Raw genomic sequence first — 24,854 nt, forward strand, 5'->3', positions numbered from 1 at the left:
CAGGGACACTGGATATTTTGTTGAGGATGATAGAGCTGCACTTTGCAAGTCATAATATCGTCCCAGTTTCTGACCTTTTCAAGAGGCAGAGATGGGCTAACTGTATGCTTTGCACTAAGTGCTGGATAGCTGGATAACTCTCCATGGTTTAGATTTGGTGACTGGTAATGCTAAGGGAATTTAGGTTTTGAGAGAATCTTCTAGGCATAGTAACTAAGAATCAAATTTGCAGCATGGAAAATATTGGAAAGATACTATGTGCAGTCCAGGAGCCTGTGAGAAACAGAACTGGTGAGTGTTAGTTACTATTCATTTGAAAAGAGGGTGAATATATAAATTGAAAGCTTCTTGGATCTCTGTAAAAAGTTTGGATTCTGTGTGTTATTGAAGTACATGCCTGATGGCCTAACATGGGATCAGTAGAACTTAAAAATGCTCTTGCCACATAATTACAGCTCTTTCATTGTCTTATTCATTCGCATAATAGCTTTCAGAGCGAGTCACATCAGAACAGTGTACTATAATGATGTTGTCTGAAATGGCAAAATGTTAAATGCAAGTAGCATTACCAGCTAGAACATTCTGAAACATGGACAGGACAGGCTTAGCTTACATGTCAAGCACTCTGTACAGGCTGCTGCCTGATGTTGAATACTGTCTGCAGCCAGTTTTCATCAGTCTGACATGGCTGTGTGGTATCAATGATATTATGGAAAAAATAAAATTCCAGAAAAGGTTCTTTGCTGCTGTATTTCTTGCTTTAAGGACTGTGGAAGGACACTTTCTTAATTACTGAATCTCAGTGACTAAACTAGAAGTGGTACTGAAATAATGCTGAAATTTTAGGTTTTTGTATTGCATTTCAGTTTTGAGCAAAACAAGGCTGGAGTGGAGCAGTTGCTGGTCATAAATGACAGACTAAACAGGTGATGCCACTTCTTTATCTAGTTCACATCTCCTTTTCCAGCAAACATAAAATAAACCATATATTTGTGTCATGCTGCCAAACCAGGCTCTTCCTACAGTGGTCTGAATGGTGTTAAAGTTTGTCAGGCACCAGTAGTTGGTGCTTTTATTTTCTGTCTCTCTTTCAAAGAGCAGACTCAGCCCATGCTTCGTCTCTGAAGCATACAAAAAGTGTTTGATACATCTTGTTCACAAAACTGGAGATGGATTTACTGATAATCTTATCTTTCAAATATTCTGAGTTAAAATGGAACAACAGGGTGGTTTTTTTTGTATTGCTATTCTCCTTTAGAAAGTGAAAAAACACAGCAAAGGTGTTTGAAGGTAGAAGATGGCTAAGAATGCCCTTGTTAGTGATTTAAATTCTAGCTGCTCTGCAAAACAAGAGCCACAGGAATCACAGAATGTATTAATATTTAATATTGAACTCTATTAACTATGTTAAAAAATGCTGTATAACTAAGATCAGGTTTACTTGCTCAGATCCAGGTAGCAAAAATATCTATCCTCTGCAAAGGTCTTGTTGATCACAGGGATTATCATTCTTAAGAGATGTGTATTTCAGAACCAGAATTAGGTCTACATCTCCATTTGCAATTGAAATTTTGCTTGCACTCGTGTTCACTCTTTCTTCTTGTTGTGTTAGGAGCTAAAAAAATCACCTCCTGTTCTGAATGTCAGCAGCTCTGACTAAAATCCTCAACCTTCTGCCAGTAGTGGATGCCTTAAAGGTTTTAACGCTGTTACAAATTGGCTTTATGCTGTCTGCTATAATTTTAAAGGGATGTTGGAGCTTGTTTCCAAGAGTCTTTGATCAGATCCTTTGACTTTCAGCCTTGCTGCTTTCTCATCATGCCAGGCAGGAGCAGAAAAGTCATCACCTATTGGGATTTCAGGGGTAGCCCCAGCAGCTTGTGCTTTCCAGCTCAGACTAGAGGTGATGAGGGAGCAAGGGAACAATGGTTGAGAGGGATTACCTCAGGAGACTGTGTTGTATGCTCAGTTTATCCCATAAAGACACAGAAGAGTCTTGAGATATAGAGAACAGTGTTTGTATGTTTGTTCTTTAATGTTTGAGCTGAACACTGAAACCTTGCAGCATAGCTACAAAGTTAGCACTGTGCCTATGCTCAGAAAAGGATTTAACTTGCAGGCTTGATGTTAAGGGCTGTTGCACTTCAGTTTGCACTGTAGTTTACACTGGATTTTCTAGATGGTTTCTCCAACTTGTGGATATAACTGCTTCTCAATCAATATGTAAGTCAAAATATCAATTAATCATGGAAGTGTGATAAGAGTTCTCACAAAGGATGGAACTGGACAGCCAGGTCATAATTATGTATGGTTATTCTGCCCAACATGTAAAACAAGAAAATAATTCCTCACATGTGGTATCAAGTTTTTATAATAAAAAAAAAAATTAATGTAGGAAACACTGTTTTTAACATTGAAATGGAAATCCTTTAATGTGTATACTCTGGACATGGAACAAATTGAAATAACATTCAAATTGGAAAAAATACCTGTCAAGTTCATCCTGCTAAATGCAATCTCCAGACTAAGTTAGTGGTGAAGGAATTTATTTTTGTCTTGCTGCTCTTTTAGCTGTATGCTCTGCTTATTGAGCCTCACCTCTCCATCCACAAAGCCCACACAACATGCAGGCAGCCAGGTGAAATGTTTGTGTGTATATGTGCAGAAAAAGAAATACAAACACAAGTACTCCATACTTCATTTTCTTGAAATAACCATGAATTGTAGCATCTTCATGGACTATGGAAAGGTTTCTGATTCTTCTGTCCTCAAATTTTGGAAAAGTTTTTATTTGGATAATTTTAGGGGCAGAACAGAAGAGGCTGAGTGAAAAGGGTATTTGGCATTGAAAACAAATGCAGAACCCAGATCCCTATCCATCTGAAACTGGTGAAAGAAATCTTTCTGGCAATGAAAGGAAATATGATCTGGCCTTTTAGGAGCAAATAAACTGATTTTAATTGTCCAAGAAATCCAGGGCTCACTTTGGTAGTATTTTGATGCATCAACAGAACACTTGTTTTTCTTTTGTCTTAAAAATAACCTAGCAATCTGAACTAACAATTTGTCTATCTGGTGATGTATTTGTAGTCATTGTTCATCATTTATGTATTTCAGTCAGTGGTTTCAGCCTGTTATTGTCTCTGTGCTAGCAAATTGGCTCTAAACTTTCATATTAGTGTATGCAATTTCTTTTCAACAGTGTTAAAGTGTACATGTTAGAATGAAGACTGAGACAATCATAGAGGAGTTGTCTTTTAGGACAGATGTTAATGAAGAGAGAATGGAGTGGGCTGCTGTTGTGAACTGGGGCTTCTTTAGTTTGTAGGAAAAGGTGAGAAGCAAATGAAGGCTAGTATCACTAATAACCAAGTGGGTGAGCAAGTAAAAATGAGGAAGTATAATTTTGTGGCCTTGCAATTTCACATTAATTCTCACTGAACTTTAGTAAACAGTGCTGTAGAGATGGATATTCATTATCTAATCTCTGCAATGGTGCTGTTAAATAAAAACTTTGCAATGTAAACAGAAGATGTTCCAGGACATTGTGAACACACTTGACCCCAGACAATTATAATTGCCTTTTTGGTATGCATGAATTCTGTCTATATGGTTATGCTCTGCTGCTGTATGTACTCAATTGATAATGACTTTCAGGGAAAAGCTGGGGGAAAATTGGAGACTCCTTAACCTGTCTGAGCATTTTCTAGTCTATTTCAGGGCAGTCAAATCACTGCTGAGGGTCACCTGAAATTCAGGTTTCTTTTCATTGCCTCTTAGCTGTTGGTCTTAGCGAGGAGTTTATGGATACCTAGGAGCAATGTCAATGTCATATTCCAGCATCCTTTCAGAAGAAGGTGCTTCAGAAGAAGCATCCATTGACAAAAGGGAAAAGTGCTCCTGGAGGCAGGGGTCTGTCTCAGTTTGGAGGCAGAAAGCATTGGGCAATATTATTCTGCTTGTAGCTCTCAAAGTCAAGTGATACTTGTGGAAGTGGTGATTTGTGGCAGATTGAACCCATTTGCCACCAGGGACTTGGCAAGACGGTGGAAAATCAACAGTCAAGAGCAGTAAGTTGCCCACTGGCTTTCAGCTGAGGCTGGAGTCAAGGAGAAGCATTCCATCTGGTGTCACCTGTGGTTTGTGAGTGTCTTAACACTGTCCCAGGTGTGAAGCACACAGCCCTTAGAGGTACCCACATTCTATTGCTGGGGGTATGAGTTACTGTGTCCTGAAGCAGTTTAAGTGCTTCATTTGGTATTTGGTGAGTAATTCAAGCAGTTTCAAAGCTAAACCATGGCTATCTAACCATGATGTTCTCTATATTACTGTTTAGACTTTAACTGACAGATTTGGGTTTAGTTGATGTTTTTCAGGCAAAACATGCCAGTTTGGTGTTGCTGTTTCTATTTAAGTCTTTGAAGCTATTTTTTAGATGGTTAGCCCCAAATACTAAGGATGATATGAGCACTGTTTCAAGGTCTGTTCCCAAGCACCACCAGGAATTTGTTAGGCAGTTTCCAAGCTGGGAGGGGTTTTCTTGTTCCTGGTGCATTTCCACCACTTTTGAATACAGAAAAGGAGCTTATTTGCTTTTTACAGCCTGTTGAAATCTCAAGACAGAGAAAACGGGGAAAACAATAATTTATGATCCATTGTGTGAACTTCCTTGAGTACATTTAAGAGAATTTCATTAAGGCCCACCGACTAGAGTGCTGCTGACAGTCTTAGTGGTCTTCAGCTTGTCTTCTACCTTCCCTGGCCTACATTTGTACTTCCCAGTTAACACCAGTTTTGTTGATTCATCATCTTTGGGCTTTTTGTGAAGATTGATACAGAGAAGACCTTCTTTTATCAACTGCTATTTGTTCTCCTTGTCTAACAGACTACCCTTAAACAATTGGACATGTATACAGTTAAGTGTTGCAGGAGGATAAGAAAATTTATGGTACATCTTCTACTAACCTTTTTGTGATAACCTAAGTTTTTTCCTTGACAGGCTTTTACGATTCCTTTTTCCTTGAGTATGCACCTTTTTTCCCCCCATTTCCCCTCCTTACATATATATTTCAAATTCTGGTTGTAACTACAGCACTTATTACTGAAGTGCTTTGCATATTACCTTTGCATTGGGATAGATTATTGCTGCATGTTTAAAACTTCTTGGTTTGTTTAGCTCTGGTTGCCCGATGCTGCTGACTTCACAGGAACTGACATTTCCTGCCTAAGTTTTTATCTGGATTGAACCATGTTCCCTACTGGTGTTAGGAGAGCATGTCTATACATGCTTTACAAATGAGAAAAAAAAAAATAATTATTTAAAGGTACTGCTTCAAGATAAATATTTTGCTTCAATCTGTTTAAATTCTCATTATTTAAAGGTGCTGCTTCAAGATAAATAAATATTTTGCTTCAATCTGTTTAAATTCTATATTCATTCTCACTTATAAGGGATTGTAGTCTTTATCAGAGGGCATTTAGCTCTGCGGGTGTTTGGATGGTGTTTGACAGGCTGGAGAGTGTATGAAAGTGCTTTAGCGTGGAAGTTGCTGTGTAATCTTGATTTAAGTCGTCCCAGCTTTGCTTAGACATATTTTATAAATTGTCTTTTCCCAGAACTGCAGACAGTATTTTCTAGGAAGTGTGAACTCAGGAGAGGTGAGCGAATTACTTAGCTTGAAATAATGTCACAAGTCTCATTTTTTTAATTGTGCACATGCATCTTGAAGGAATATGTAATGCTGCTTAATATTTAAGCAGATACATTGTCCTGGTTTGGGCCAGGATGGAGCCAAGTTTCTTTCTACTGGTTTGGTTTTTGGTTTTGTGTTTTTTTTTTTCTTCAGTGAACTCTACCTGGGTGGGAGGGGGCAGGGATAGGAGCATTCTGGTTCCTCGTTTAATTACCAGTCTTGAGTCAAACTGTGACACACATTGATAGTCATCAATTCCTTTCAATATTTAAGCAATGTCACTTCTGTATTTCTGCTTTTCAGTAATTACATGCCTTCACTTTATTTCAGAAGTGTGTTTGACGTACACTTTTTTGACTTTGGCTGATAATCTGCAGGTTGTAACACTTACCGAGTCTTCACTGACTTTGGAACTGCGGATCTCAAACATTATTCTGGTCTCGTGAAAATACATATTTCTGATGTACTCAGGTGAATGTCTTCTGATGCCTTGGTTTCTGGTTGCCTATAGAACTGTACAGCCCAGCAAGGCTAGGCTCAGTATTGCATGGTTTGGTGAAACTGCTGTGTGGTCTGTGGCTACTTAAAAAGCACTTTGATATGCGTGTGTAAAAAGTGATATATATAAATGCAAAAGAATCCAAGCACAAAGGAATCTGTGAAGATAAAGCAGTCTTTTCTGTTACCTAGCAAATTGCAAAGGGCTGTTTAATTTTATCACCTTGTCTCTAAGAAAAACTATTTTAATAAGGAGAATAATATAGGTTCTATTATGGTGACTACATTTAATGCACTCCTTTGGCAGAGGTGTGCTGAAAAAGGTAGCTGTTAAGTGTACTGTGATGAGTGTGTTTTAAACATCTGAATCCACAGGTGTGGATGAATACATTTTTTCTGATGTACCTGGCATACTAAAATTAGCAGGATGGCTAAACAGCTTGTGCTTACAACTAGAATTTCTAAGAGGGAGGGTTGTAATTTTGTGTGGTGCCTTTATTCTTGGCATGATCAAAGCAACAAATGACACTTAACCGTTTTTCACTAACTGAACCACAAATAATTTGATATGTGCAGACATATACAGGAAGAAATGGTCTCTCTTACTTTAGCTGTAGTTGAAAACTATTGTAAAATGTGCTGTTGTGAATGCACACTTAGAGGTGGGAGATGGCAAAGGAAGGTGTTTGCTGTGGAGGGGTGATTCTTCTGGGAAAATTATGCCTATTCAGCCTCTACTGCAGATTTGGAGAGCTCTGACTTGTGAGCTGGGTTCTCCAGTGTAAGAGTCAGGAGAAGTAAAGAAAATGAGAAAAAACCCAATTATTTTGTTCATAATGTTGCTTGTGCATTTTGTCTAGTGTAGGGCACAGTGAGCAATTCCTGGTGCATAAAGCAGTTTTGGGATCTCTGCATCTCTCTGGGTAAATGCTCTTAGCCACATATTTGGTTTTTTCTTGCATATTCACTCTCTCAATCTTGTTTTCTTTTCTGCCTGGTGGCAGCCTGGTAGCAGACACCTGGAGCAGTCCTCTGGGAGACAAGATATGTTGGTCTCCTTGGCAAAGAACCTGACCTCTACCATTTTATAAGCAAAGACTGACAGTGCTATTAATAGATCCCTCCTCCAGCCAGGTTTTCAAAGTATAGCTTGATTACTGTGCTTCGTGCTGAGTTTAGATATTATCAGCACATGGTAGGTGTATTGTGAGTATCAGGAATGAATTGGGCCCCTGAGGGGAATTTAGTTGAGAATAGTTTCAGGGAGCTCTACAAACTTTACGTGGCAGGAGATGCCTGCTTCCCAGCACCATCAACCTGCTGGGGACACAGCTCTCTCCCTCCCAGTAGCTGAGCTGTAGGCACTTAGCTTTAGGCTGTTTTAGCAATAAGATATAGACTCCTACTGTCAGGAAAGAAGTTGGGCCCATGGTTTGGGCTTAGTGATATAACTGGTCTTTTGGCTCCTTGGTCACCTGGAACGTCTCCCATTTCCATTGCGATCAAAGCTGACTGGTAGTGTTGTGTTTGACTGCAACCAGGTGGGTAGGCAGGGTTTCTTTCTGTCCTAGATGCAGCTGGGAGAAAACTAAGCACAGCAGTCCATCAGTAATGAAATTTTTCTGTTAAAAAGGAGTATTATGATTTAGATTAAAATTTCATTTGAAATAAATGAAGCTCTTTGAAAAACATGAACTTCCTTGGAAAACCGAATTCAAAATGATTTGTTCAGTATTCCCCAGTTATCTGCCCTTTCACATATGGACTTGACTCATAATTTTTGGTGTTGAATGCAAGGGGGGAAAAACACATTAAACACTTTTAATTTATATTTAGTGGGAAACTGCACACTCAGTTGTTGCTGGGAAGCCTGCTAACAACTGAAAAGTGAACCAAAATTCAGGTCATATTTATAAAGCTGGGGTTTCTTGCATATGAATATCGTCATTAATGCTTTGTAACCCAAATGGACTTAATTTCTCATTAAACATTTTTGTGGTGGTTTAACAAGGCTTGCCTGAAGCTAACATTAGCTTAAATACTTTAAAGGGTCTGCACTTACCCAGGTTTCTCTAAACATCACATTAAGCTGGTGAGGTAAGAGAATCTTACAAAATTGAAAAAGCTTTGCCTGCAGCCCAGCAAAATTATTAGACTGTGTAAAAAAAAAAATAATTGAGTTTCCAGTAAGAACAAGGCTTACCTTTCCTACTGGAAATTTTGCCAAATGGTAATCCAAATACCTCTGGTTATTTTTTTTATTTCAGGTGCAAATATGTGGGGCTTAGCCTTCAAAGTCTTGTTTATAGGAGACGTTTCATTGATTTAAAACAGATTTATTCATGTAGGACCTAGTCTTGCAGAGGCTTACATAAGTGCTCTGTGTAGCTCCATCCAAGTCAGTGAAAGCTTAAATGGACAAAACAGGGTTTGTAAGAGATCACCCAGAAGTAAGAATTTGCAGAACTGGGACTGAAATATTTTTATTTGCAGTAGAGAAAATGTTTGAAAACAATGTTCTAAGGGCACAAAAAGAAAACACAGGATTTGAAATAAATAGATTAAGGAAGCCCAACTGCAGTTCTAGAGGGAATTCTAGTTCTTACCCTATGTCCTGTCATACTTTTCATTTCAATCAAATCTCTTTTGTGGTGACAATCCTCAGGATAATGTAGAGGCGAAACGAAGAGTAACTTGGCTATGTAAGTCTATTTGCAAAATTATTCAGGCTTACATTGACAATTGATTTAATAACTAATGATTAGGGACTTTTTATTGACTTAAATGGTGAAATTCTCCAGGTATAATGCTGATTGAATGCAATTTTGTATACATGTCCACAAATGGACAGTATTGCTATACAGAAACCTCAAGTGATGTCTATTGTTGGAATGTAAGATGGAAAACTATTACTGCTTTTAAAATTTTTACTATGGTGACTATATAACTGTCCAACTAAATCCAGTATTGTTAACCATTGAGTGCTTTGAAATTTGAGAGGAATTGGAATTTTTAACATCAAATATTCCCTGAAATAAACAAAACCCTTCATTAATTAATTGTATATACATTAATTTTGACATCACTAGCAAATTAACTTTTTTTAAAAAAAATTACATTTCACCTGCTTCTGGATCAAACAGTCCAAAACCTAAGGAGAGGAGAAGAAAAATCATGGATAGCATGCATCCTGCTATACGGCCTTACTTCAGGAATAGATTTAAGTATATGTTGAAGAAACCCCCTGGACAGAACAGCATTTAAATAGGTGCTTTACTTATCTTTACTTCAGGATTTAAATATGTTTGAAATTACATGCATTTGAAAAATGCATGTGGAAGTAAGAGTGCAGTGGATTGGGGCCTGAAGGAGTGAAAGTGCTTCAGAATGATTCTTAACTGGTTGCAAATGCTTGTCTTAGTGGTTTTTCCAAAGTAACCTGAATAAAAACTTTATAATGTAAATGCCATTTAAAGAGAAGAAACAATGTGTTTTCCAATGGAATGATTGTCAGATCTCCTATGATTATTGTGTAGATCACCACTTCAAAACTAACAAGATGGTTATTGGATTTAAAAGTTATTCTCTGTAAGTAAATGTCACTTTTAAATACCTCAATTGTTATTGTTTGGTTTTGCATTGCTTTAGGGATTTAAACAGTACCATTTACATGTTTTATCCAGTTCTCTAATGTTCACTTAGCAAGTTAAAATCAAGATAAATTGTGTAAATGGCACAGCTTGCTGGCTGTAGATAAGGTGATTTAAGCTACTGTAAGTGGGACTAAAAATAAGGCACTTCGGTATTCAGAAGACACATACACAGTTAAGTTTTGTTTGTAAAATTAACATGTTTAATAGCATGTAAGTTTTAGTTGGAAATCAAACTAGAGTCTGTGGAAATATGGTCAAGACTGACAGCATCTTTGCCTTGAAAGGGGAAGGCTAAAAAGGTATGTTTTGTTGTGTCAGTTACATGTTCAAATAATTTTTACTGTATAACAGCCCCTCAATATTTATTTTTATTTATGCACCTCAAATGCCCCCCAGATGTTTTGAGATATTTAATCTACATGGAGTTCTGTTCCTCCTTCTTTTATCTTTATTTAATATGCACAACTTTTACTTCTGACATGAAGTGCCTTTCCTTGTTGTCAATAAGAAGAGTCTCTCCAGTCTAAAAATTGTTGGCAAAGCCTGGCCTATGGTATTAATTTGACAGCCTGCCTAGAAACCTTCTCTGTTCTTACACCTTTTTCCTTCAAAGCTTTAGCAGGGTTTGACTTTTAATCCCTTAAGTTGCTTTTTGTTTCGTTTTGTTTTAAATACTCGCCTAGCCTACATTTTTTTATACTAAGCATCTTCCATAGGTCTAATCTTCCTGTCTGTAGTGTTCATGGCTCTTAAGGGGTACTGGCATTACCCATCCCTCTAAAGTATCTTGGAGGGACCAATTACCATCCTCACATATACTTGCCTTAACATCCTTTTCTCTTTGCAAACTACTTAGTTGCTTTCCTTAATTTATCTGTCTTTGGCCCATTGACCACCAAATAACTGTTGAATTTTCTTTTCTTGTATGTGAATTCAGATAAACTTGTTGCACGTTAACAGCACATTTTTCAGCTAAGTCTGCCCTCCTTGCACATCTGTAGTAAGTGTGTAATCTGCTTATGATCTGTTAAAAAATTCTGCCATGAGGGTGTTCCTTTGAGTTGTGTTAGTCTGCCACAAAGAGACATGATTACTTTTATGTGTTAGTAGTCCCTGAACTGGGGGTTTTGAGCTTCTCAATGGATTTTCTATGATTAGAGATGGAAATAGTCTTAAAAACTGCAGGGCAACTTAAAATGAGAAGTTTATGTAATGCTGTACTGCATACAGCATAGCAGATCAGCATGCTCTACAGCAGCCTCTCTCTTTGTCTAAACCTTGAGTTTCTAATTGCAGTAAAGAAAGGACTGTAGGATAGATCAAAGGTACGTAGTAGTAGTGGCAAGAAGGAAAAAAGTTGGCAAGCGTGCAGATAGGAGTAGCCATTGCCCCTTAATATCTCTCTCTCCCTGTGTTCATTCTTCCTTCCTCATGGATTTTGTTAGTGAACTGGGAGACAGAACAACTAATGTACTGCAAGAGCCTCCTCTTCTTCCTCATCCTCCCAGAGGGGAGTGAAGAAGGAGTTATGTGAGGCTGGGATTAAACCACCATGAACTATTAGTTACAAAGCGTATGTTGTGTCATAAAGGATAATAGAGAAGTAAGAGCTTTCTTCCATCTTCTGGCTGAATATTATTCACTGGTTTATTCTACCTCACACTTGAGTGTAAATGTAGCTTTCTGTAATCAAATTAGTACTTTTCTGTGTAAACACATAGGGAAGGTATTCAGAACTTAGACTCTTAACTACCACAATGCTCAAAAATAAGCAAAATGAATTTTTGTAATAACAAGGGGTCTTGTGGTGGTTCCTTTACAAGACAATTTTGGTTATATCAGAGAGCACAAAGTGGCTGTCATGGAGCCTGACTGGATGTTGTCTGAGTTGCCTATTGTTTGTGAGTTCTCCAGAGTACTGAAGGAGAATGTTGAAGTGTTAGTAAAGATTACATGACTCCTTTTGGCTTCTGTCCTGTTTCAGACGGATCTTCACGAAGATAGTGCAAGTGAATTTTCAGTTCACAATTGCCATGGTCCTCAGTAGGAGCTAAAACTTCGCTGAGTGTTAGCATTCATCAGAGCTACGAGTTATTGCTGCTCAGTTATCTAACTCTGTTGTTGGACACTAAAAATCAGAAAACAGTCTGTTTCTCTCTGCACAGTAATCTGAAAGCCATTCAGGCCAACCTGAACTGAGCTGCCAGTGAAAAGGCTGGTACTGCCGGGCTCTTCCTGGCAGGGCCAGTAGTGGCTGCCTCTGCTGACGAGATGGCTGGTGCCCACATGAGACAGTTCTGTCTCAGTGCAGGGAAAGGGACTGTACAGAATCCCAGAGCTACTTCTGCAGTAAAATCTACCTTTTGTGCCATGGGTTTAACCCAGGACCCTGTGAGGTCAGCAAAGCGGTTTGCTCAGGGCTTAGAGGAAGGTCTCCTTGCTGGTGTCTGTGTTACCTTTAAATGCTGTGTTTAAATAAAGGTATGACAGAGAGTGAGCCTTGCTGAGAGTGGCAGGGCTGGCGGTGTCCTGTTTTGGGCTGGTGAAGCTCTGTGAAACAAGGTGGCACGGAGGTGCTGCCCTCAGGGCTGCTGTTTCTCGACTGTGGAGCAGGGCTGGCATCCCTCCTCCAGCCAGTCTGGGAAGGGAACTGGTGATGGCAGTGGGCCCTGCCTAAAAAAAGAGAACAATTAGCCTTTACAAAGGGAGAGGGAAGGTGTTGGGAAAGTATGTCCTAAGAGGGGATGAGCTGCTTTGTTTTTTTCCTTTCTGTAGTCCTTTACATAGAAGAAATTTGTCCAAAGCAAGAGGGGTCTGTGGCTCTTCTCTCTTCACCTTCTGTGCCAGAGCCCTGTAGAGGATCCCCTTGGTTACAGACTGCTAAGACGTGCCTCTATTTGACTATTGATTGTGAGTGTTTATTGTTGCCATACTGTTTCCTTATAGAGGTGGTGAAAAAAGACTAGACCTGAGAAAAACACAGGAAGGGAAGAGAGAAGAAAAAAACAATATAACTAAAAAAATATTGATCTTAATTGCTGTTTATCTTCATATGCTAAGTAAAAAGCACACTTACACTGAAAACCACTATAAAGGTAAACAAATGTTCCCTGTAGCAGGTTGAAGTAAAAAGGTATATTGATGTTATGTTTTGAGAGAATTTGGAGTGTTTAACAGATTTATTTTTTTAATTAGCTTTCTGTTACTTGGAAATTATTTCCTCACTTCCTAAGATTAGGGAAAAAAGCACTATATTAATTTTGCACTTTGCATTTTTTAGTTAGTACTTTTCTCTCAATGTAAAAACTGATAACCAGTGATAAAAATTTCACTGCAAGAATTTTCCTTTATCTTAGCAAGTAGGAATAGTCTTAAATACTAGTATAGTGCATCATGCTAAACGGAATGACAGCTGAGAGAACTGTTACTGGCAGTTCTCATATACTGCATCTCCTTACTTGTACCCATGAGCTGGAGAGTGACTCTGTTGCCTGATGAGCTTCTTCAGAGTGTTGACAGAAATATGTCACTTCTTCAGACAAATGCTGGCCAGTGCCCATGCCTTACTTGGAAAATGCCAGGAGTGGATGTAGCTCTCTAGGTGGGAAGGAAGTGAAGTGATGCAGAAAACAGTGTCAGCTTTCAGTATCCCGTTCTGCTATTTTATTGAACAAGTCCTGCTTTCTGGTCACGTATAAGCATCGAGTGAAGACTAAGGTTCTGACTCCTGGATTCAGTTTTGCCACAGTATGACTCAGGAACAACAATTAAACCAGTGACAATAATGCCCTTAATGCCCTCCCCCTACCACCCAGGAAGGGAAGGAGAGAGAAGAATAGGAGAGAGACTTTCCAGATTGAAAACCAATCTATATATACAGCTTTAATTAAATACTACTAATAAAAGAAAATATGTACAAATACAGGTATGTGCTGGAATGTGAAAAATCCTATTGCCTCCCCCACCCCTAGCAACCCCCCTGGCATCTCCTGAGCTGTGAGCAGTTCCAAAATGTCCTAGAGCTGCTGGAGAGAGCAGCAGAGCAGACAGGAGCTGAGGGGAGAGTTCTGAGGGTCAGGAATGCACAGGCCTGGTGATCAACAGTGATGGACAGATGGAGTCCTCCCTGGATGGTGGCCATGGACTGAAGAGAAGGGAAGAAGAAGAAGGAAGGGAGGGGCTTGACTTCCGTGATCCCTGAATTATATATGGTGTGGAACACTCTCTGGCCAACTTTGCTGTCTGCCTAGTCTGCTCCTCCCTACAGGAGGATTGCAGATAAGGCTCTTCTGCTCCTTTAGTGTCTGAGGCCACAGATTCAGAAAGCAGAGCAAAGTGTCCTTGGTCTCTTGGCAGTAACATAAACATTCCAGCATGATCAGCTCACTAGCTGCAAAACTTGCTGCTAGTTAAAAGAGAGCTCCCTGAAGGGGGAAAAAAAAAAAAAAAAAGAAAAATCAGTAAAAAAAATTGGGCTCATCCTGGCTCAACCCAGGCAAGTTTAAATACAGAATATAATTGCATGTGGGTTGCTTCTTATAGCGCCCTACGTTTTTTTTCTTTGTACATGTGCTCTGAAAGTCATTAGGCAGGTATGATCCTGAGAGTAATATGAGAACCAGATAGGAGATATTGTCACTTCATACAATTATTAATGAAAGATTTTAAAAAGAAATTGCAAGCTTTTGAAAATAAAACATAACTACATGCTTCCATATTTTTGACAAATGGAAAACATTTGGTAAGTTATGAATATATATGACTTTATAAAAAGTTTTAGACTTTATAGAGTGTTATAATTTGAATTCACCTGAAGATTACATGTGATTTCTGTGGATGTAAGCTGTCTTGCAACTATTGCAATTTAGAAAACCCTGAACATTTGTCTTTTGCAATTTTAAGAATATAGTTTATGCTATACGTTTGCCTAATGCAGAGTTCCCATTACCACAAAACTGTCTTTTTGCCGAATGGCATATGCACGTATTTCATGAAGTGTTCTACAGCTTTGTAGAAACTAGGGCAAGTTCTGTAAATAGAAAATGTCAGATAATTATTCAGAATTTATTTTTTTTATGCCACAAAATAACAGATTTTTTTTCTGCAGTGGATGATTTTCTGAGAAATCTCTAGTAACACTGATTATCTGTCATTTCATCTACAGGTACATATATGTTCCAATGGGAGGATCTCAGTCCAGTCTGTTAGGAATGCTCTTTTCCACGGCCCTCACTTTTGCCTTTGTAAGCTATTGGCACGGAGGACAGAGTTATCTGTGGTACTGGGGTGCACTTAACTGGCTTGGAGTCATTGTGGAAAGCGGTGTCAAGAGGATACTTTCTATTTCACTTATTCAAGATTTAATTGTAAGTTGAATCTCTCTTCATTTCTTGTTTCATGGCTCCATGCTCATCTGAAGTTTGTGGTTACTAGTTTGATGTAATCTAGATTAATAGAGTGAGTAACAGATAAGAAAGTTAGCATCCCTTGCCCACCCTCCAGTATTGAGGTAAGCCATACAGCTAGGACTTCACCAAGTATCAGCAAAGCAAACGCTGAAAGTCTTAAAAGCTTCCCCTGTGGTCCTAGAGTAAGCAGCTGCTTGTCACATTGTATATGGCTGAACAGAAGCCAGTTCTAACGTTTGGATTCTGATTTCACTCAGGGTGGCCTTAAAATATTCATCTTCACTAAAATTAGGAGTGTATATTTCTAACCGTGTGTGTACCAGCTGGTTGCATCTGGGAACACGTCTGCACTGGGAAATCTTATTCAGCTAAAGAGCCAAATATTATTTTGCCTTGAAAAATATGATCTCTTCACTTACGCTTTTGACCTTCATACTGTCATCTCCACAGGACAGAATTGTCTTTGACATGCGATCATATGCAAAAAGCACTGTTTTAATGTTGATGGCCGTTTTAGTCTGTGGGTTTGCTCACTGTTCAATCCCCAGTCTTCTAATAACTGTTTGTAAGAATAGATAATTCCCATGTCTTGCTTCCTTACTAGTCATAAGTGCACAGAACTTATATTCCTGTATAATGTTCTGGTGGTGGCGACTCACTCTGCAGCTTGATGAAGTCCTGACGCTCAAGTCATTGTGCTTTTTCTCCATTCCACCCATCTTGGTTTTCACTGTTGTGGCATCCCAGGCGTTGCAACTTATACAGCTGATTAATTTACTAGCCAATAACAGCCAGTGCTACCTTATATTATCCAATTGTCCATCACTGCAAATTCAGTGACAGTCTGGAAGCAGCTTCTTTTCCTTTTTAGAGAATGAGTTATCAGATCCATTAATCCTCCTGCTAGGATGACACTGAGCTTCACCATCTGACCGGCTGTGTACTTTTCTGTGGGCTGGAAGACAAAGTCGTTTTTTAGGCATCCATCTGTGAGAGGGAATATAAGCATAAGGGCTTTTTGTATGTGATGTCACTGTATTAGAAATTTTACTCTTAAGTTACTGTAAAGTTGAAGAGTTAAGTGCTTAAATACCATAGAAATTATAGGGACAAGGCATTATGAAGGTGGGATTATACATGTTGGATTAATTTCTAACATGTAATTCTGATTGTAGTTAACTGATGCTGGCAGAAGGGTTGTTTTTTTGGTTTTTTTTGTTTGTTTTTTTTGTATAACTCCCCGTCGGTGAACATCCCCTTTGTTTTCATCCAGTGTTTTTAAAGGCCTATCTAGTGCCTTCCATGTCTCCCTTGTTTTCCATTTTTGTTTGGAAACATGGCTGTAGATCTTCCATCTTTTATGTAAATATTTCTGAAGCCAATATTTTTTATATTTCTAGTTTTGGCATGTGAATTAGTGTGTTAGGCAGATCTTGTTGCAGTTTGTATGACTGAATCATGCTTTGCTTTGTGCCTGGAAGCTTTCTCCACAACAAGAGCTACAGTCTTTGTAAACTACCCCTAATTGCTCTCTTCTCACTCTTCCAACTAACTCCCATTTTTTTTCTTGAATACTGAGACTGGGGAGCAGGTGAATACTTGGACTTTGACCCTTCGTTGTTAAGGGATGGAGTGATAGGACATTCTCTTAAGACCTATCCCTTACATTTAAAATGAACTGCAAATTCCCTAACACCCTGTATGAATTTATTTTTTTCTTTTATAATCTGCCTTTTGGAAGCATTGTGATAAACCTGTCTCAGTGAGAGGTGTTGAGAACCCTGTTCTGATGCATGGGTTTTTCACTTAAATTTCATCTGTTGACAAGTTGAAAACCTTTGCATTCTTGTGCTTCAGTCACTTGCTGTGTTGGCTCTTGGAGGTGATTCTTGAAAAGGAAAGTCTGTTTTAGTCCCCAGAAGAGCAGATGAGTTTATGGGGGGGGAAGGCAAAAAGAAAAAGCAGATGTTTATGTTGGTTTTGACCCATTCTATTTATCAAACCTTCTCATATATTGTTATTAAAGTTGAGTTACATAATTTAGGTGTTTAATTAGTAAAATCAAAAAAATCCCCTGAAAAATAAGTTTAATATTATTTCTACTCTTTTTAAAATTGAATTGATCAAAAAGAATAACAAGGCCTATATCAAAATTGCTACCCTTTTTTTCCCCCACTGTATTGTCTTATGTCTCTTGCAAAAGAAAGATTTAAAAATCTAAATAAAACACATTTGAGTCTCATCCTTCGTGGATTCCTTGTGCTGACTAAGAATACATATAAAAAGAATTGGTTCCTATATTTATGCAGATTTTATGGCAGTTTAAATCTCAGCCCTTGAAAACTAGCACAATATGGGTAAATAACACTTTTGTAGCAATCTGACAGGTTTTAAATGTCACTTCAGGCATATTGAACTAGAACAAACAAAGAAGCATGGACATGATTTGCGAGAAGTAAAATCAGCACATAAATATTTACAGAAAACAGTAAACTTCCTGACCCAAAAAAATTTATCTGAAACTTTTCCCTTGTTCTATTTGCAAACCAGTGCCTGGGTTTCTGATTTCAGCTCTAAAAGAGCTGAAGCTCCTTCTTATGTACTTCTCAGTGCTCTGAACATTCATGTTTTGGTGAGTTGTGTTGTGTGACGTTATCTACATATGTATATTTTTTCTCCCTGGAGATAACTTCTTAGATATCAGTAAATAAGAGGTGAATTAAGTAATGCTGTCTTTTCACTAAAGCATTATCCATAAAACATCAATAAATGCTATGCACCATAGGGAACTTTATGTTAAACCAGAAAAGTTTAATTGTGTCTTATCAATTCTTTTTTTACTTTTTCAGGACATATTTAGACCCATACTGCATAAAACAGTCTTCTGCTTCACTGATTCTATATTAATTTCTTACAGATTAATAGAAATTCAAGTAGTAACTCATTCAAAATAAATGGCAGAATTTGTATTGACTTTTAATAAATGACAGATTTCGGAAAGAAAATGCTAATGGCTATCATTCATCTGTGATTTATAGTTTTTCCTACAGAAAGCAAGATCTAGATCTCTACAAGAAATTAGATCTTGATCTAAAAACAGATTTAGAATTATTTAAACCTTAGAATAGCTGCCAGCATCTTTAAATGAAGAGATTTTTTAAAAAAGAAGTATTTGGAAATCCAGAAAAATAAACACAGGAGATGAAGTTGGTAGATTGCTAAAAGTAATGTTTCGGTCTGAATTGAAACAGCAACAGTGCTTTAGTTCTTCAGTAGAGAGAAAATGTGTCTTTCAGTCTAGTAATAAATTTTTAATTGAGACACAGAATCACAACATTGTTCTGGTTGGAAAAGACCTTTGAGATCATTGAGTGCAACCATTAGCCTAACTACTGAGTCCAATGCTAAACCCTTAGCACCACATCTCTCTTTAAAAAATCATGCTATGAAGAATTTCTTGTTTAGGATCTTATTTCTAGCTTTATTTTGTAAAAAAATTAAACACACCATAAACAATTCAATTTGAGAAACCAACTGATTTTTTAAGAATGGCTTATTTTAAAGTAATTTATACTATCCTTGTAAGTTTTTTGAAGTATAAAATACTGTAATTTCTGTGTTTCATTCATTTAGGTGCACTAATTAAGTCTATTGCAGTGCATTGTGATTTTAGACTTCTCTTTGCAAAAGGGGAAATGTTTTGTGTGGTGTTCTTGGTCTTGGGCAGTGTATTAGATTAGATTTGATTAGTGTGTTAGATTTATTTTTTTCTTCCCTAGGTGAATTAACTCACTCCATTTGTCTATATAGTTAAAATATCACAAGTGTTTGGGGTATTTAAGATGTGGTCAATGACAGCTGACATCCTTAGCTTCACAGAGAACAGAATTTAGATGTGTTTCAAAAAGTTGTGTGGTGAGGGCTTTTTTTGTTTTTTGTCTCTGTTTTAATTTTGTTTGCCCTGTTTCTTCTGCTAGGTGCATTGAAATTTTTAGTTATTCATAGTAAGCTGTGCTTTATGCAGTGACCCTGCAGACAGCTGGTGTGGAGCTTGGAAAGGTGCTGACTGGTGAGCCTGACCTCTGAGCTGTGGTTCAACAGGGAATTAAGCTGATCTAACAGCTCACAGCTGTTGAAGGGGGAAAGGTTTCATTGCCCTTCCCTCCCTTCAGTCTCACCACTTCCTCCTCTGCATGCACTCCTGATGCAATCTTTGCTAAGCTGACCTAACTCTTTACCCCAGCAGAGAGCTTTACTTCCTCTGGCTACTTTATTGCTAGATGATTTGTCTCACGGAGAGGAATCTGAAAAGCACCCAGTATAAGAGACAAAAGACAAGGAAAGGAAGTGGAAAATGAGGAGCTTGATGTCTGGGAACCTCCCCCTTGCAGACATGCTTCAGCAGTTTGGGGTAGTAGGCTGACCCTCCGTATTTAAAGTCTGTGGGACAATAAAACCAGTTGGGTTATGCTGCAGTAATTACAGACAGAATTTCTTTTTGCAAGTATAACTCACTTTAAACTACTGAGGTAACTGTAAAGCTTCCTTCTGCAGCTGACTGAGGCAAAATCTGATGAAACATCAGGAACTTGTGCAAGGGAAGTATGTTTGTTGACCACCTTGCAAGATTAGATCTTTAATAAGATCTCTGTAATAAATAAAGACTCTTCTCAGCTGTTCTTCAGTGCACTTTAGGCTTTGATCTTTATTTCGCTTCATTTAGTGGAAATAATGTTTATGTCACTGGTTAACAAAATGTAAAGCTGCCTGGCCTTTTCTTTTTTTTGCAACGTGGTGATTCAATTAAATGGTAAGCATTGCCAGTAATATTTCCTTCATAACCTTTTCATGTGTTTGCTCTAGACTTCTCTTGGCTTTGTCACTTCATTCCTTGAGAACCTGTAAGAATGTAAGGTGGGGTAGCTGAACAAAGTTCCTTAATCAGACATCTGTTTTCTAGTGCAGAATTGGTATCACCCATAATGTTAAAACCTAGGCCAGTGGATGAGGTTTGCCTCACACCCTGCCTCCCAACCTTGAGTTCAGCCATATCATTGCAATATGGCTTCTTCTATGATCTAGATGTACTCTGACTCAAATGGGACCTCCTTTCCCTAGATGTGAGCTTTAGCCAGGGCAGACTTGTGACAACTGATCTTTGTGTGTGGTATGTAAAAACAGCAAGCTGAGTTACCTAGATGCTGTTTTCTACTGAGCTGCTGAATGCCTATCAGAGGTGAATATGTGCTCGCTGATGCATCCTAGGTTTTTTCCACTGACTTTTAGCTTTGCCAGCAATAATTCTGAGGTAAGTAATTCTTGCCATGTTTCTACTTTTGCTTGATTTTTTTTCCCCTCTGTTCTCTACCCTCTTGTGGTAGGGGTTCATTTGTATTCATTGAAGTTGATCTCAAAATATTTTGAGAGCCTTGCTAAAAATGCACACACAGAGACACAGTTGCACTCTGATTTTCTCTACTGAGGGAACTTCTTTCCTCAGACTTGGAAACAAAGATTGAAAGTCTAGTAGGTGTTGTTTTGTGTGAGGGGAAGCACATGCAATGTGATAGAAGCTTTTATAGTGTAAATGACAAAAGTGGCTGCAGTAAGACTTCAGAGATAACATTCTATAATTTCCTACCTTTTGAGTTAAAAAACTCCATTGGGATTATTACTGTGTATTATTTATTTGTTACCAGTTTCACAGTGGCAATGTGGGAGAGCAAATGTGGGCGGGACCAAAATGTAGCACTAATGATTGGTGAAGTTAGATTCTTTCACGATTTGATTGCAATTTAAGAGGTGAAAACATTAAAATGTGGATGAGGAAACTGAGAGAACCACAGTCGGCAGAATAGGAACCAGAACAAAAACAAGGGTTGTCAAGGACCTGGACACAGAGGAGCAAGTATGGCTACCTTGACCTGTCCTCCTTGGTGAGAGCTGAGGCATGTTTATATGAGTATGACACTACCATTACTTGGTTATATTTTCTGCTTTCAACGTGAAATAGAAAAAAATAGGATGGTGCATTCCAGTGCTGTTCATTTCGCACTTTTCACAAGCTGCCACTTCAAAAAAATGTTTGAGCAGATTGTTTGAGAGTGAAGAGTAAGTATAGGAGCAAGCAGCAAAATTTACTTCTGTGTATGCCAAACTTTCACACATGCATCTGTAAATGTAGTGAATACATTCAAGCTGGTAGGAGGCTTTCTTCAAACAGAACAGGGTTGGCTGTTTGCTGAGAGATGCTATAAATGTAGATCCTTTGGAAAATCTAAAAATGAACTGTTGCTAGTGTAAGACTGCGTTTTGTGGAGTGAATGTTTAGTAAGACATCAATAGAGAAGATGAGTATCTTCTCAAATACTATAGATAGCGTTTGTTTCTAAATTGAGAAACAAGTTCTATTTTTTAAAATAGATCTTAACTAACAGCTGCTCGATTGTAATTGTGTGGTCCTCTTTTTATAGGAGTGATGTAGGGAATTACAGATCGTTTGCATCATCCTGTCTTTTGGAAAAATGTTGTCAGTTCTGGCCTTTACGTGTGAGCCTTCCAGGAGCTAATTTTTACCTTTGCTTAGGAAGGAAAGTATATACCTTGAAAAGAAACAGGAGGTGACCTCAGGCCACAGTTCATCTTGAGGATAAGGAAGGGAACAAATGCAAGAAAATAAAATGTTGGAAAAATAAATCAAAGGAAGGGAAACTGGTTCTGGCTTAGAGAAATGATTGCCATGATTACTGAAAGGTACAGTATATGTTGATGGGAAATTACATTTATTCTTCCATTTGATGTGGCAGTTGTTGATGGATAAGATCTGGTAGCACATCTTGTTCACTTTCTGCTTGGAAGCCTGTTCCTTATCTTGATACTCCTACAACTCTGGAAATTCCAGTTTCTTTTGCCTTATTTAATAAATGGGTATTTTGCATGTGTTTTTAACCGGAATTCTTCTGTTAGTTTTCTGTTCTCTGATACAGTTTATCCTCTTACCCTATTCAACATCTGTTGCTCAGCTTGAGCATGCAGGAGTAGGTATTAAATTGACATGTAGCCTTTCCCTTGCTCCTGCTGCTCTTTAAGCCTAGTGTTTACCAACATTAATGAGAACATGTAGTCCCTCACTTCAATTCTGCAGTCTCCCAAACACACTTTTGTCATTATCACCCATTGACAATGTGTATTAACAAACATTTTTAGAAGTTGTCCCACTTCTTGGACCCAACCCATCTTCATTTCTACTGCTCACTTCAAAAATTAAATAAATTGACATTCTGTTTGGCAGAGCTTTGTCACAATTTTCAGCCTTTCCCCCATCCCATCTGCTCCCCCAGTTGCTCAGTCACACCCTGCCCTCCATTTTCAGTGTGCCTAACTACAGATAGATAAAAAAGTCAGTAACTGTTAGTCAGGATGTGTCACTTCCCTTCCCACTGTCCCATCTGCTCCTCGCTCTCTTTCAGCTTTTCACCCATGCTCTTGTTTTTATGCTGTCACATTATTTTTGGCAAATGGCTGCATTGCGGATGACCTAGATTCAAGGGATGAACTGAGGTGTTCACTCTTGTGGTAATGGGGTGATTACCAGGGCTCAGGGGTAAACATTGCAGAGTTGGCCTCTCAATTAATCTAAGAACATTTTCTGAAAGAAAGCATTTACAAGCACTTCTAAGATTGATTTAGTGGTCTCTCTTGCTTCTGTAGAGAAGTAAACAAATTCTGGCCTTACTCTTCAGTCGTGATGCAATGAGGGGTGAAAACCAGAGTTCAGATCTTTAAATTGCACTGGTAAAAGGAACCCCACCAAGCAATTTGATATTTATTCCAATCTGCAGCAACTTTACCCACAAACTTTTTACCCGTCCATCACGCCCCCCTCAAAAATCCTTGCAAACCCTCTGTAACAAACCATTGCAAAGAACATTCCATTTAGTTTTTGTGACATAAACATGAGTCAACATTGCATAAGCTTTTATGCATTGCTTCTTCAGTAAAGGTTTTCAGGAAATTGAAAGGATGTAGCTTTAATAACCATAGAAATGCACACTTACTCCCCTCTCATACAACTAGGAGAGGCAGTGAAAGGTAGTGAAGGACTAGGTGTTATATTTGTTGTAGTTAATTTGCTTGATTTTTTCAATACAACAAGTAGTGCAGTTTGGGTATCTTATTTTAAAATGATTATGGTCAAGTTAATAGGTTTAAGCAGGAGAGGATGAAATCCATAGAATAGATAGTAATTAAATATTAAATGCTTATAAAAGGACACCTCGTCTGAAAATTGTACTATAATTTTGACCTTTTAAAAACCAAAGGCAGATGAAAATAGACTAGTGTTATCTGTAGTGTTGCAGTTTGTAGTATCAAGCACATGTTTCATGTCACTCTGGCAGTCTTATTCCACAGTGCATATGTTCCCATCACAAATACTCAGCTGCTTCTCCAATTTTACCATACGCTTTTATTTTGCCATGTGCTTGGATTTTCAACTCTCTGCAAGAGTATTTCTTTAAAAAGAAAGAAACATACTGAATCTCTGTTTTAGTCTATGAAGATGGAAGCTTGGTTAAATTGCAGCAAATTTAATTCCCTTGCATAGGACTTGTTAAAGTACTTCTAGTGTGAGCAAGCTTGATGCCATCATTAACTTTATGTAGAAGTTTGCTTTCATCTGTCTCAGAACAGCTCTATAAGTGAAATGCTTTGCAAACGCAGGGCTTGTAGATATCTTCCATCTTCAGAGCACTTGCCATGAAGTTACCAGCTAATGTCTGTCAGCAGAGGCTTCTTGTCATCTGTCACCCTGTCATCAGGCTGGGTTTACAGTGTGGTGGAAAACATGCATGCCAGTTCCCAAGCCTTCCCAAAGCAGTGTGATGCATGTGACCTGCTCCCAAAACAAGCTGTTGCAAATGCATTCAGCAGCCCTCTGGATAATGAGCTTTTGGGACATGGCAAATCACCATGGTGCCACCACTGTTGCTAGAAAAAGTTTAACCATGGTTGCTGCAGAAAGATGTGGGATTGGGTCCCTGATAAAATACCAGGGAATATATTTCTGTAAAAGAAGACTTCAGAGTAGTATTTTGTATAGGAGTGCTGAGCCTTGACTGCTGTGCAGAATTTGGTCTTGACTGTCATCTCAAATTCCACATAGGAGCATGAATAACTTATTCTGGTCAGTATTCCCCAAAGTATTTTCTCTGTTGTTGGCTGACTAGGAGAGGTACAGGTATCTAGGAAAAGCACTTCTGAACCCCCAGTTTCATCTCTCCATGCCATTCAGTAATACTGTTGTACACAGTCCTGTAAATCAGTGAAAATGCAAATTTATTGTTGATTAGCTCTAATTCAGCTTAGCAGTTCTTTTAAATGATGCTTTGCTGTCTGAAGCCATTTCTGCCATGTTTGTTTCACACTCATAGTGGTGTAATTACCTTGCAAAGCAAACAAAATAAGTATTTTCCCTTGCATCCACTCTAACTTCAAAATGCCACCCTGTCCTTTAACTTGACTCTTAATTTTAACGTAAATTATCTATTCTAGTGTGAGTTGTCCTTCATTAAGCTATCTTTTTCAAGAAACAGCCATTACAC

At 38.3% G+C, this 24,854-nt stretch overlaps 1 protein-coding gene across 1 annotated transcript in view; it reads left to right on the plus strand.

The window, feature by feature from the left end:
• The window catches only part of HHAT (hedgehog acyltransferase), a 167,489-nt gene that overhangs the window by 76,608 nt on the left and 66,027 nt on the right, over positions 1-24,854 (plus strand). The window contains exon 9 of the mRNA XM_010001005.1: positions 15,009-15,210. Within this exon, the coding sequence (XP_009999307.1) occupies positions 15,009-15,210 (202 nt within the window). The remainder of the gene's footprint in view (positions 1-15,008; positions 15,211-24,854) is intronic.

The sequence above is a fragment of the Chaetura pelagica genome, unplaced genomic scaffold (assembly GCF_000747805.2).
Source record: "Chaetura pelagica isolate M959 unplaced genomic scaffold, ChaPel_1.0 scaffold161, whole genome shotgun sequence".
NCBI classification, from domain to species: domain Eukaryota; kingdom Metazoa; phylum Chordata; class Aves; order Apodiformes; family Apodidae; genus Chaetura; species Chaetura pelagica.